We start from the raw sequence: 13561 nt of genomic DNA, 5'->3' as shown, positions 1-13561 counted from the left end.
CTTCCTGCGCTGTCGCTACAAGTTCCTATCTTGGACGGATGGGGTTTGGGTGCTTCGTAAACTGTTTGGGTTTTTTGGAAAGTGGTTTCCCCATTGGGCGCTCTGTCGTCCCTCAAAACCGGCGAACGTTTACGAAAGTGATGCAAGTGTGCGGCAATACATGGAGTTTCACTACACCCTCTCGTCGGAAAGCTTTGCGCAAAACCTTCGTATGATATCTGAGAGCTTTGATTATCCCATCCGAGTCGCTCGCAAGTTTCATGAATTTGTGCCTGCTAATGATGGAAAGGAAAGACGTGCTCTTGATTTGGGGTGTGCGGTTGGTGCTTCCTCTCTGGAGATGAGTAAATATTTCAGCCGGGTTGTCGGGATTGATTACTCTGTGGCATTCATCAAAATGGCGAGAAATGTCGTGCAAAGCGCGTTGAACCCAAACATACAGCCAATCAAATATGAGGCCCCTTTGCAGGGTGATATTACAGTGGAGCGCACTGCATGTCTACCGGATGGGGCGGTTCCTCAACGGTGCCGTTTCTATCGGGGCGATGCAATGAATCTTCTTGACTCGGATGGCGATGATGGCAGAGGTCATATTGTGCCTCCCGTCCACCATGGTGATACAAATGATGAAGATATAACTTCATGGTACCGTGTTCCTTCAGGAGAGCGCTTTGACGCTGTGCTTGTTGCGAATCTGCTCTGTCGCGTTCCCAACCCTCGCAAGCTGTTGGATATGCTGCCGCTGCTGCTCGTTTCTGGTGGCATCCTCGTGATCTCCTCACCATATTCATGGGAGGGTTCGGCAGAGGAGCGGGATACGTGGGTTGGTGGAAGGGCAGAAGGGTCAACGAGTGAAATATTGGTGAAGGAAATATTGGGAGCGAACTTTGATCTTCTCAGTGAAACAGATGAGGCATTTCTTATTCGTGATCATGTTCGTCGCTACCAGTTGGGGGTTGCTCATTGCACCGTGTGGCGGCGCCGCTGAGGGGTGAAGCACTTTGGCTAACAAACGTGGAGATTTGCTCTTGAATGATGTTTCGGCTTATAAAAAATAGTCACAAGTACCGTCTTGTGTGAGTCAGCTCCGCTGTATCGTCTTTACGTGTACTCATCAACGAATAGGTACTTGGATTTGTTTATTTGTTAATACGTGTTAAACCTCACCACATGGTTGTGTGAACTCCCGCGCATGACTTCCAGTTGCGGATAAGCGACCAAATACATGTGCGTTATTTTTTGTTAAACTTCTTTTGGGGCGCTATTTCCAACAAAGTTTCCCCCACGCTGCCTTCATTTTCCCAGGGCCTCCGACCAACCGAGTCGCTTATTCATACTGTGCTATATAAGACTTTTTTTAAAAAAAAGGAATGTGGCGGGAGTTGGAAGTACCGCTAGAAAACGTATCGGTAAAAATAAACGAAAATAGAAGGCTATTTTTTCTTTTTTTTTTTGTCTTCCTAAAGCATTTTTTTCTCTCTCTCTTTCTATCTTCGTTACCGATCAATGCTTCTTCTCCGGGACTTCATGTTGGATTTTCTTCCACTTATTTTACTGATTTACGCCTCCAGCGTTGCTGAGGGTTTTAGCGTACGCTCGACTAACATGACGGATGTGGTAGGGAGCGAAACCACAACACCACACTGAATGTTTTATAATGCCTGCAGAACTTGTGTTTCAAATCCGCATTTGCTTCGTCTTTTCGAGAGTTTTTACCCCTTTTGTTTGTTCAACAGAGTGCAAATCCGATACACAAGTATGCACACTTAAGCGTATTTGAACAGCCTTCTCTTAAATGCTGAGTTTAGGTGCTCCGCTAACCAAAAATGCAAATGTAGACTGTATGTAAGGATGAAAACCCCGTGTGGCCACTCATTACTGTGGAGTACCAAATAATTTCTTCTTAACAACTTAAGCAATGCTGTGCGATGGAGATATTTTTGTGCGGTGGCTGCACCACGGTGGAGGAGTGTTTTTAATCCCCTTTTCCTTTTTTTTTGGGGGGGGGGGAGAAACCCGTGGAAAAAGATAATTATATTAATAAAACTTCAATAGGGCGGTGAAGAGAAAGCGAAGCAAACAATTTGTTAACCCTTATTTCTGCTTTTCTTTCTCTGATTTCTTTATCTGTCGTGTATAATGGCATGCTGACAACTTCGTTGTTTGCAGAAACGAAGTCACAGCTCATATATATATATATATATTTGCGTATTGGTACTACCGAGTGTTTGCGCACATAGATGCAATTGAGTATAATCTATACTAGTTTCTGTGTTACTTGTCACTCTGTACTTCCCCATACTACCTCTCTTTTTTTTCCTTTTAGTTGCAACACATTGCAAAGTACACGCATAAAGCACGTTTTCGTATTGTGCATTTGCGCGCGCGCAGACGTGTGTGTGTCGTGTGTGTAGCTTTTTTATATAATCTTTTAGTCCCGGTTTTGCAAAGCGTTCGAAAAAAAAAGTTGAGGGGGGAAACATCACACATTACAAAGTTAACAGATTTTTAAAAAAAAAGTAAATAGATAAACATACATAGATATCTATATAAATATGGGTGATTTGTTAGAACTGACACCTAAACAGTGGCGTGCCGTCGCGAGTGTTTACCATCTCTACGTTGTAAGCGGTGGAAGTTGTGAAACACCGCGTAATTCGCAAGACCATGAGGGTGCCTTTCGGTGGTTGGAAGGAGTTCTTCCCGCACTTAAGCGCGCCTTCCCACCATCGTTTCTCAAACAATTTAACCGAGAAGAAGCGGCTGAAACATTCAAGGAATGCGACAGCAATTTCGAGGAGGAAGGTAGGAGGAAGAAAAAGAAGAGGAAGAGAGAGGAGGGTGAAGCCGATGACGGCGGTGCTGAAGCTCAGGAGGGCTCCCTGAGGTTGTTGGAACCGGCCCCGTGGCGCCGGGAGGTCCCCGCTGACATTGATAAGTTTCTGTCGAATTTGTTTCAACAAAATACACGCATAAAACTTAGTAAAGGAGAAAAGATCCTCCTTCGCCTTCTTAATAGGGAGCAGATGAAATTCGACAGGTCCTACGAGAGGCATTCCTCCATGAAGGACGCTGTGCGTCAAATGGGTGAAAAACTTCTCGCACTAGCGTCAGTCGATGCCGCCTCCGGCACCATTGCCGCTAGCGCTGTTGAAAGTTACGAGAACAGAAATGGAACTGGCGTAGCCGGTGATGGCGATGAGGCTCATGTGAGGCGATCACACCATGTGCAGAGTTCTGCCACTGAGCAATGTCATGATTCTCCTTCCGCCACAAGTCGAAACGGAACTCAGACGCAGTACGCAGAAGGAGGAACACTAAATGGTAAAACAAACGACGATGACGAAACGAGGCGTCACGATGACTGCGAAGTCGTGGATTTGGTAACTCCATACGATTCGCCCCTTCATAACAGTGGTACATCTGGCTCTGTTTTTGTGTTATCGGTGGAAGAAGCGGTGAAGGCTTCACAAACGAACGGAGCAATCGAGGTGGTTTGCGCTGAGTGTGGAGAAGGTGGCTCGCTGTTCCAGTGCGTTCGGTGCAACGTTCTGCGCCATGAGGCTTGTGGCGGGCCAAAGTATGAGTCGGAAATCGGCTACTGTAAGGTGTGTTGCCGCGAGATGGGAATGGACAGCGACACCACAAGCTTGCGCTCATCCACATCCACTGAGGAACGGCTGATGGCAGCTGATGATGATTCAGATACGAGCCTTTCTGGCTTCATCGTGAACTCAGATGACGAAGAGGAGGAAGATGACGAGGACGAGGGCGAACATGGGCGAAACATCAAGAGAACCACAGAGCAAGGATGCTCAGTCGTGCAGGGATCGTTGTCATCGCAGTCGGTGTTCACTATGCTACCTGAGGAATGCCCCTTTAAGAGGGAAAAAATGAGAATGAAAGAGTCACATAAGTATTGGTGAGTTACTTTTGGGGGTTATTGTGTTACCTTGATGGTGTCCTAAACATCTTTTTGTCGTTTTTGCTGATTCTCTCCTCTTTTCCGTGATTCCGTGTGTGGAGACATTCCGTGATTCCGTGTGTGGAGTGGTTGGAAGGAAATGGGGCAGATGAAGACAAGAGGAACGAAGGAAAATATGTGGGAAGGCCATGGAGTAAACCGCACGCAGGGACGTGTTTTGGGTGTGTGTTTTCCCCCCCTTTTAATGCCTTTTGATTTTTAAAAAAACAATTTTTAACGTGAACAGTCGAACGGGTTTCTTGGTGGTTTCCTGTTGGAATGAAGAAACATTGGCTGCCTTTGTGTATGGACTTTATGATTGCTCTTTCATTTTTACCCCTCCCTTCACACACACACACACACACACACACACACACACAGAGACACGCTGTGATGAGGCGTCGCACATGCCTATGGGACGCCGTTCAGTTTCTTTATTTTCTTTTCTGCTCTCATGGAACTCTTTTCCCCCTTCTCCTTCTCCCCTCCGTTGGGGAGGACCTCCTTCCCAGACATGACACCTCCCATTCGCTGTGGTGCTTTGACCTTAGGTGTTGGGGAACGTGTGTGGGGAGGGGAAGGAAAGTTGCGTATAAAAGTAACATACACATGCATGTACGGTTGTTTTTGTTTTTGTTTTCTAAATATTGCTTTGATTGACAGAAGTTGTCCGAATAACATCATGTAAAATTACCCTAGTCCACCTTTTCTTCTTTCCCTTAGAATTATTTTTATTGTGGGGTGCGTCTGTGCTTCTTGGGACTCAGTTCGACGCGTCACTGAAGAGGATTTAGGAATTGGTCAAGAAAAAAAAACTACGGGAAACAACAGGAATACCCTATAGAGAGTTAACATTAACGGGCGGTGGCGCAAGCGCTCAGACAACTATATACATAAAATATTCGTGGGAGGGGTTTAATTAGATTGTGACGTTTGTGCCTCCCACTGTCACCTCGGAAGGAGGTATTAACCCCTGCTCGACGTGGACTATTTCTGAAGAACCAATGCCCTTAAATAATGTACAGGTGGAGTTTTGTTCCCACAACTCTACCAGGACATTTGCCACGCAGTATTTCGATGTGAAACTGGATTGGATTCCTACTGGTGTGCTACGACGCGTCGCCCGCCGCCTTTACCCCTCGTTCTGGGCAGCAGCCGCTTCAATTAGGTCATACAGTGAGCGGATCGTGAGAAGATTTTCTAGTGATGAAGCATGTTATCCAGAGACACTGGAGAAAAAGCGTCGCATGGGGAAAAGAGGCTCTAGGGGAGAATATGATGGAGATGTTGAGGAAATTGAACTGTCCGAATACATGGAAGAAGACGACAGCGAAACGGACGCAGGTGCTTTGAGTGGAATGAAATTCATCTCCAGTAAACCCTTTCCGTTGGACGATCTTCCCTTGCATACGGTAGAATAAAAATAGGACATTACGAGCAGCGTTTCTACTTCCTTCTTTGTTCCCTTCCATACTAACAATAAAGGTCAGCGAGTAATTATACGGCCCGGAAACGTGCTCAAAACCGCTTCGTTTCCGCTGCTTCATAATTCTTCTCCTTACATATCTTCCTGTACCTCTTGAGGAGATGTTTTTTTTTTTAAGCTCTTGAATTTAACGCAGTTTTACTTACTCTCTTATGTATGACGTATTTGAACTCATTCTTCGGTGGAGAAGGAAGCTGTTTACAAACGTGCCTCCCTTTTCAACCTATTGCAGTTTTCATTTTGCTTTGCTTATGATTGTTGACGGTTTCTGTTGACTGTCTTACTAGTGTTTTTTTTTCCTTCTCCGCTGTTGCGTTAGCGCGCAGTCCCATGTAACCTCTTTTGTTTTTCGACCAGGAGGTGGAATTTATTTTGTCTTATTTCCCCCCCTCCCCACAAAAAAAAAACATGCGATATGTTTATGCACACGCCCATGGCAATATTTTTTCCTCCTCTCACCCCTCCACATGCCTTTTCTTTTTGTTTTTTTTTTCGCTGAAAGTATTCCCTTTACCCAAAGTGCCACTTACGGCGGAGAGCTTGCGCCAATGGGACGCAGCAACAACCAACTCCGCCGGACAGCAAAGGAACGTGGTAAACCGTTTATTCCTAAGAAGCGGAAGAGTAAAACATACAATCAAATTCGCAGTATGAAAATTAAAGAGAGCCGCTCGACTCCTCGTAAACTCTCGTATCGCAACGTCATCACGAAGAAAGGGGGCGTAACCAAACGGAAGTTCCGCCCTGGGGGGTACAACAGCAGTGGAAAATTCGGTAAGGCTGCAGGCGCAAAGGAAAATGCACGAAAGGGTTCACTCAGTGGCACGAAGAAAGGCGGTAAGCGTTGAGTACTGGGAGGCTGGGAGTGGTCAGGCTCGAAAGGTTGGTGTTATGGCCGCTGGGAGTTAACGGTGGTGACCCCACGGATGGCTGCGTGCCGAGGTGCAGGGGATTCTGCATTGCCCCGGTTTCTGAATTTGTGTTCTTTGATACTTCATATTCAACTTTATTACCCCCTTTGGCACGTTCTCTTCTTCAATTCTTTTTCTGTCATCGCATTCTTCTGTGTCCCTTCAACACCTGACCAGACATTTTGTTTAGGCATTTGCTGCCATCTTTGCAAGAGGAAAAAAGGAAAGAACATCCTCACGGTGGTGCCACAGGACACCTTGAAATATTGTAAGTTGAAGGTTATCAGTGCTACAGTTATGTTACGGCGCTCCTTCATGCGATGGATTAGCTTAGCAGAGAGCAGAGAACTGTTCATGGACACAGGTGGACGGATACTTCAACATCCGAGGGCCACATTAGCCCAAACACTCCAAGTTCTGGCGGAGCACCACGAGTCCGGCGACGCAACGCTAACCCGCGCTGCACTCCAGCGGTTGCTAGACTTGGACGTGACGGATGATGTTACGGCATCGATTGCGTCATTTAACGCGACCAAGAGCGGTATCTACACCGAGCAAGATGGAGTCAGTGGTGGTTCGGGTAACGGAGCACCACATTTAGTGCTGCACTTGATGCAATCACACTTGGATGATGCGACCATCTGTGAGGGATGTTGTCGTTGTGTTGCCAATATGTGCCAACTGGCGAGCGGTGCTTCGTATTGTTCATCCCAAGGAGATGAGAGCCGCGGTGATGCCGACACGTCAGACTCACTAGTTGAACAGGGGGCTGTAGAATTGGCGCTAGGTACGCTTACAAAATACCGCTACCTCAGTCCACGGGGACGGGCGTGGGCTGCACTTGCTGTACTAAACCTTGTTTGCCTTTCGCGTGACGGCGCACGTCGGGCGGTTTTAGCAGGTGGTGAATCCATTCTCAGTACCACTTTGCTTGCCATCATGGAGGAAGTATATGGGATGAACCGCTACGATGCAGTGAAGAATGGAGTGACGGAGTGCCTGCTCAGTACTGAGCAGCGAACGACACTAGATGCGGCACTGGGGGCGGTTGCTCGGTTGCTTATTAGTTCTGCTGGGGATAATGCCACGGGAGTGAGCTACCGATACGAGGAGGCGGATTACATGACCGTTAAGGCAGTGGTGTACTATTTGTTTTGGCTGTCGAGACTGATTCTGCTTGGTACGCGGCCTGATAAAATTGACTTGTGTAATGACAACAGATACGGCGAAGAAAGGAACAGGGAGTCGCACGACAGTAGCGCCATTTGTGATACTTCTGCGGAGCAGAGTGGTGGTTGTTTGCACTTCCCCACAGCTTCGCGCTCCCAACGGTCTGCGGTGTTGTCCTACTTGCCACCCTTGCAAAAGGCATGGATGTCTCTGAAGAATCTGACAACCTGCGGTAGCAACCTACCGATGGTGTACGAGGTGTTGCACCAGATTTCAAAATCCGATGCGAGTGCTGCAAATGGTGGCAAGGATTGCGTGCGAAGTATAGTGGAGGTAGTGAGATTGGTGGGTATCAGCCTGACGGGTTTGGGAGCGGCGGGACTTCTGGAGGAAAAACAGCTACAGCAAGACTTGCTTGCAAATGCTGTGACTGCCTTTGCCGCACTAACATCCACCCGGAAAGACTTAAGTGAGCGAGAGTTGGCTAACGCAGCCGCAATTACAGACGTGCACTGTGACATGCGCACTGGCTCAGATGTTGACAGGAAAGGCGATGGGGTGTCCGCCGTTATTCCCACAGAGGCGGCAATGAGGGTAATCGAAATGCTCTCAACCGGGGCAGTAAGTGGCATCGCTTTGTCCGCTATACACCAAATTCACGTTTCACACAAGCGGAAGATGGAACGCGAGGGCACAGATGTGCTTCTGTACGATAGGGAGGATTTTGAACTACTTATCCGTTCAGTTCAGCTACTCTCAAATCTTTCCGAGGAGGACACGGCAGTGTCTTCACCTAATACCTTGGCGGTTCTTCACGCCTTGTTGATCGATAGCGCGTCAGCTCTTGCCGGCATGGAACGCAAGCACCGCGAGGACATTTCTTCTTTTTTCGTTTCCCAAACTTCTGTCGAGCATATGTTGTTGTTTCAGCAGTGCGGCATAATCGCTCAGGTGTACGCCGTGCTGTGGGGCGTGCTGCGAACGAAAGAGGGTGCTCGCTCTACTGTGGAACTCCGCATGTATGAGTGCGTGGAACGCTTACAAACCCTTCTGGAGTCTATGGGTCGCGCCAGTGCCACTGTTGGTAATGTTAGTGCGAGCGTTGGCGACCAGCGTGCAGACTGTGATAAAGCAAGGGGATGCGGGGAACCGGGCGTGTTAGGAGCAGTGAAAACATCAAAGTCACGTGCCGCTGTTGCTGAGACGATTGAGCGTCTCATACCCCTCGGAAAGAAGGTTGTGCATTCGTTAGAATTGGTTTCTGTAGCAGAGTCAACTGGAGGAAATAAGGGGAGGTCTGCGGCTGCTCTGCACTGAGGGGGCTTTGGTTTATCGAACGCGTTGGGGGGGGGCGATACCACACCGAAATCGAGAACTCGGCGGTGACCCCCGCAGTGGCATCTTTTACAGAGACGAAACGACAAATAAAATAAGGCATGGTACGACTTTCGCCATTGCATGCTCAACAATTTTAGGGTTGGTAGATTTTGCTCCTCACTATTTACTTCTACAAACCAGGCGTAGGGGTTGGTAGGGAATATGGTGCGAGCTTTAAACCAACTAAGCAACTAAACTGTGACTAATTATGTGTTTATTCCCTTCCCTACACGTCGCAACCATCTCCTCTTCATACCTTAGTGAGGACCCTAGAAGCTGTAGCAGGAAGACGATTACTCATTGGCTTGGTGGTGATATAGCGCCGTAATAACGCTTGGTATATAGGGGCGTGTGTACACTTGTTCAAACAAAAGATAAGGCGTCTGTCGAGAACGGGAGTAGCTTCCATGGAAACAACACCAACGTTTTCTGAACGTTTTCGCTCCTTCCTTCGCCTCGCATCGGCACTCATCTTACTATTAGCGCTTCACGCCTATGCTTCCCTGGACGGAGGCCCCTCCCCCACCTCCACAAGTACTCCAAAAGCGGATGAGAACACAACAAATACGGTCTCATCGAAGGAACTGGTGTCACTGCTATTTTCCATTGGAATGATTTTTGGGCCACACATTGGTTACCTCGTTCAGTTATACGAAATGAACAAAACGGGAATAATAGATGGGTACTCTCCACTAGTTTCTGTCATATTGCTTGTCAGCAATGATATCAGAATTTTATATTTTATGGGTAATCCTTATGCGCTTCCGCTGCTCTTCCAGTCTGCCGTTGCAGTGGCCGTGCACATGGTGCTGCTTGTTCGTCTGTTATGCATTCGTCAGTGTTCCATGATTGGTATCGACGCACCAGTAGGATCTGTGGAAAATGGGTCACAGGTGCGCAAAACAGTTGATGAGACGATCTGTATTGACCAAAGTGAGTTGCAACCACCACAGATTTCCCCGGATGATTCCTCCAGCTACGCTACTGTAGCAGATCGGGTTCCATTCTTGCAGGGACCGTTGCACTGGTTGGACCATCATATCGTTCGCTTGGAGGAAAGTGTTCTGTCCCACACACCCAGTGCCTTCACACGTCGTTGTGTCATGATGGGCCTTGGGATGTTTATGACCACACTGTTGTACTATCTGATCATGATTCCTGCGTGGAAGGATGCGCCACAGGTTGTTGGGTACACAGCACTTATTTTTGAAGCGATGCTGCTGGTGCCGCAAATCCTGCGCAATCATCGCCGCAAGTGTACGGAAGGCCTTTCCTTAATTCTCCTGGTTACGTGGGTCATTGGGGACATTATCAAACTGGTTTACTTTATTGTGTACGAACAACCTGTTCCGTTCCTCGTGTGTAGCGGCATCCAACTAACTACAGACTTAATCGTTATAGCACAGGTGGTGGTCTATAAGTGCAGGGGGCGAAGACCATCGGTGAGCGCTGGTGCTGCCGATACCCACGGGGGTGTCCCCCCATCACCGGCATCCGGGGAAGCGGCAGTCGCTCCTGTAGGTGCTCTGGAGACGGCTGGATGGAATGACGCCGCACATGTGGGGAAGGACGTAGAGGAGCGAAGGAGTCCCGTACGTAGGGAATGAAATGCACATGAATTAACATCATGTGTATCACATGCCGCGTGTGCGGAGTGATGATCACAGGTGGTGTGGCAAATGGCGGATACGGCTCAGTAGCCGTTTACGTTTAGTGTGGAGAGGAGTAAAGAGGGACATTATGGCTGTATGCACAGCATTTACCCCATTCCTTTGCACGCACATACACAAGTGAATATACCTGGCTTCGACAAGTAAAATCGTAAGCAAACAGACAAATACACGCCATGCATACGCATTCCATTTTATGGATACATCTGATGTGCTTATTTTATCCTTTTCGTTTTGGCACCCGCCGCATGTGTTTGTGAGGAGGCGAGCTGCATGTATCAGCATTCATTTTTGGACCTTACTGTACTCCTCTTTTTTTTAACTGAGGTCTGGTGCCCCTTGACCTTGGTCTTCGACCCTTCACGGTTTTTGGATGAGTGCATAAATATTTAGTGTTTCGCGTACGCTGTACCGTTACTATTTTTTCTTAAACACTTAATGATCGTTGTCATGTTATTTTCTTCCTGAACGAGCGTAGCGACTCCATTTAACAAGCCAAGAGAAAAAAATTAAGAAAAAAGGTTACCGGGAAGGTTTGTTGTCCCCCTTACTCGATGAGGTTCCTCAAATCCTGATGAACTGACCGACTTTTACTGAAAGAAATTGATTATCATTTCTCTCCCTTGGTGGAAGCTGCTGTTTTCTTGTATTTCCCCCCTTTAAATACGCCATATCTCTACCATATCGAACCTGTTTACTCACAATATATACATATATATATGTAGATAAATAGCAATTTCTCCACCAGGAACACAGTGTGCAGGTTGAGTCTCTGAGGTTAGAGAGTTTTAAATTGCATCACTCCTCACGCCTTTCACTTTACAAGGGTGTGAGGAAAAAGAGCAGGCTTCACAACCGTACTAAAGAAAAATTTCACGTACCGTTCCCTGTGTGCGGGTGTGCGGCGTAACTCTGGAAGGTAAGGAAAAAAGAAAGTGGTGAGTGGTGGCACATGAACCATGGCAGTCGGGGCATTGATGATTCTATAAAGGGCGCGTTGCTGCGGCTTGAGGAGGCGGCCACGATTATGCACACCCAATACCGTCAGTTGCGCCGTTCTACAGCTGCGTCACAGCACCACTTATTAACACAACTGCACCGTGAGGAGGTGCCACTTGCTGGACGCAAAGGCACTGATACCGCACCTACCGTGTATCATCTCCCCTTACCTTTACCCGTTGCCGCCAACCCTGAGGCCTCTGCTCCTTCATATTACAGACATGAAGCAGAGCGAATGCAAGCCATGTCGGCGTATCGGTTACGGGAATCACAGTTTATGGCACGGAAGCTACTGCTGGCGTCGTTATGGAAACAGTATGTCATTAATTCGTGGTTCAATCCTCATGTCGTCGACGGGTTTTACTATCGAGTCACCACAAAGCTGTCTGAGCTCAGGTCCCGCCTTGAGCGTGCAGCAGCGGTAGTGCATGCGGAAAGACTTGTTGAAACATTGCCTGTTATCGCGAAACATGGAATTCAACTGAAGCGGAAGCGGCGACTGGGAGAAGCTCTCTCTCTTACCGTTAGGGTTGCAAGGGAATTTATAAATTGTACAGGGAACGGTACAGAACGGTTGAATGTGCAAGCACCTCTTGGATCCCCTTTACCTTTTACGTCGAGAGATTTTTCTGAAGTTGTGCAGTACCTTGTTAGTCGCGCGGTCGAAAGGAGAGAAGAGTCGGGGGCTGGGTTTGCTGCCGCGGTTCAATCGTTGTCGCTCCTACAGACGCTTGACACTCCAGCTACCTTACAATGTCTTGCAAAAGAATGGAAGTTCGATAACATCTCACTTAATCATAACAGCACCCGGAGTATCTATAAGTGGTACTCGCATGTAATCTGCGAGGCGATGCGCGAGAAAGCCCGCGTCACGAGCAATGTGCTTGTAAACCGGCGCCAGCAGCGAGAACAAAACGAAGCGCATTGGTGCAACATGAGGGCTAAAGCACTTACAGTGTTGCGGAACGCTTCATGTGATGGAACCGGTGCAGCTACTGCATCTGAAGGGCCCGGCGACGATGACACGGCAGCAGGTCAGCAAGAATGCTTGCTGTCACTTGTGTTAAGCTCTATCCAACAAGAGGAAGACGTGAGGGAGCGATAAATGCAGTAGCTTGTAGCAATACTTAACATAGAAAATGTGGTACATGAAGTGAGGGCGAGATATGATGCGACACGGTTGCATTCGTGGTCACACTCATCCCTTTCTTGGCTAAAGCACTGACTATCGCACGTTACCACTAGTTGTGTCATTTGTGCTATTGATTTTCTGTTATTTTTTGTGTGTGTGAAATTCGTTTCCTTGTTTATTATCATTATTATTAACATTTACTTACGTTGCTTTCCTTGCATCATTTAGGCATTCAGATGCATTTACACACTTCTTTGTGGTGGAAGCTCCTTTGCACAGTTGGAGTATTTCTCACCTTTTTACTTTTCATTATTTTATTTTCACATACCTGAATGCTTTAATTTCCATTCTTTTATACCCTGTTTGTCCGGTGTGCATCTCGACATGTAATTTGTACGGGCAGGACGCTTGGGGCAGTGGAGGAGAGGGCAAAAAAAGTTCTCATTCATCCAAATATTTGCTGGATTTTCTTCTTCACCTCAGTTACGGTTTTATTCATTTTGGCCCTGGGCTCGATGGTGCTTAAAAATATTACCAGTCTCCGCTCATTTACGTAATTTTCTTACCATTTCCACTCTTTTCTTGATTTAATCTCTTGCCTCGTACCTGGTTGCCCAATTAAAAGTAACTTCGGAGTCGCAGAAGGGGCCACGTGAGGTAAACTATTAAAGTCGTGGTTTGCAACTTACCCAACAGAAAAAAAAAATTCCCCGGCGCGGAAGGAATACCGCGAGGCAGTAACCGTGAACCCCTTTCAACCGCACGCGAGTGGGCAGAAGGGAGCGGATTGTTCTGTGACCACTCTGCGGCCCCACGAAGGTACCAGGAAAAAAAAGGTTTTTACATAAATAT

General features: G+C 47.4%; 8 protein-coding genes across 8 annotated transcripts; all 8 read left to right on the top strand.

Moving 5' to 3' along the window:
- Positions 1-160: 160 nt before the first annotated feature.
- On the top strand, positions 161-988 carry TEOVI_000035000 (methyltransferase domain containing protein, putative; the record flags this gene model as incomplete). Its single annotated transcript, XM_067222138.1, has 1 exon — positions 161-988. One exon carries the CDS (start codon positions 161-163, stop codon positions 986-988), a length of 828 nt encoding a protein of 275 aa, XP_067078239.1.
- A 1567-nt stretch (positions 989-2555) lies between these two features.
- TEOVI_000034900 (uncharacterized protein) lies at positions 2556-3926 on the top strand (the record flags this gene model as incomplete). Its single annotated transcript, XM_067222137.1, has 1 exon — positions 2556-3926. The coding sequence occupies one exon, from the start codon at positions 2556-2558 to the stop codon at positions 3924-3926; it is 1371 nt and encodes a 456-aa protein (XP_067078238.1).
- Positions 3927-4243: 317 nt separating this feature from the next.
- Positions 4244-4624, top strand: TEOVI_000034800 (uncharacterized protein; the record flags this gene model as incomplete). The annotated part of the gene is made up of 1 exon (XM_067222136.1): positions 4244-4624. One exon carries the CDS (start codon positions 4244-4246, stop codon positions 4622-4624), a length of 381 nt encoding a protein of 126 aa, XP_067078237.1.
- A 344-nt stretch (positions 4625-4968) lies between these two features.
- On the top strand, positions 4969-5385 carry TEOVI_000034700 (uncharacterized protein; the record flags this gene model as incomplete). The annotated part of the gene is made up of 1 exon (XM_067222135.1): positions 4969-5385. The coding sequence occupies one exon, from the start codon at positions 4969-4971 to the stop codon at positions 5383-5385; it is 417 nt and encodes a 138-aa protein (XP_067078236.1).
- A 613-nt stretch (positions 5386-5998) lies between these two features.
- TEOVI_000034600 (uncharacterized protein) lies at positions 5999-6298 on the top strand (the record flags this gene model as incomplete). The annotated part of the gene is made up of 1 exon (XM_067222134.1): positions 5999-6298. The coding sequence occupies one exon, from the start codon at positions 5999-6001 to the stop codon at positions 6296-6298; it is 300 nt and encodes a 99-aa protein (XP_067078235.1).
- Positions 6299-6658: 360 nt separating this feature from the next.
- Positions 6659-8848, top strand: TEOVI_000034500 (uncharacterized protein; the record flags this gene model as incomplete). The annotated part of the gene is made up of 1 exon (XM_067222133.1): positions 6659-8848. The coding sequence occupies one exon, from the start codon at positions 6659-6661 to the stop codon at positions 8846-8848; it is 2190 nt and encodes a 729-aa protein (XP_067078234.1).
- Positions 8849-9315: 467 nt separating this feature from the next.
- Positions 9316-10515, top strand: TEOVI_000034400 (PQ loop repeat, putative; the record flags this gene model as incomplete). Its single annotated transcript, XM_067222132.1, has 1 exon — positions 9316-10515. The coding sequence occupies one exon, from the start codon at positions 9316-9318 to the stop codon at positions 10513-10515; it is 1200 nt and encodes a 399-aa protein (XP_067078233.1).
- A 1015-nt stretch (positions 10516-11530) lies between these two features.
- Positions 11531-12682, top strand: TEOVI_000034300 (uncharacterized protein; the record flags this gene model as incomplete). The annotated part of the gene is made up of 1 exon (XM_067222131.1): positions 11531-12682. One exon carries the CDS (start codon positions 11531-11533, stop codon positions 12680-12682), a length of 1152 nt encoding a protein of 383 aa, XP_067078232.1.
- Positions 12683-13561: the final 879 nt, after the last annotated feature.

The sequence above is a fragment of the Trypanosoma equiperdum genome (assembly GCF_001457755.1).
Source record: "Trypanosoma equiperdum strain OVI genome assembly, contig: ctg_155, whole genome shotgun sequence".
Classification (NCBI taxonomy): domain Eukaryota; phylum Euglenozoa; class Kinetoplastea; order Trypanosomatida; family Trypanosomatidae; genus Trypanosoma; species Trypanosoma equiperdum.
The sequence above is the reverse complement of the archived record's forward strand: the minus strand, read 5'-3'. Positions and strand labels throughout refer to the sequence as shown.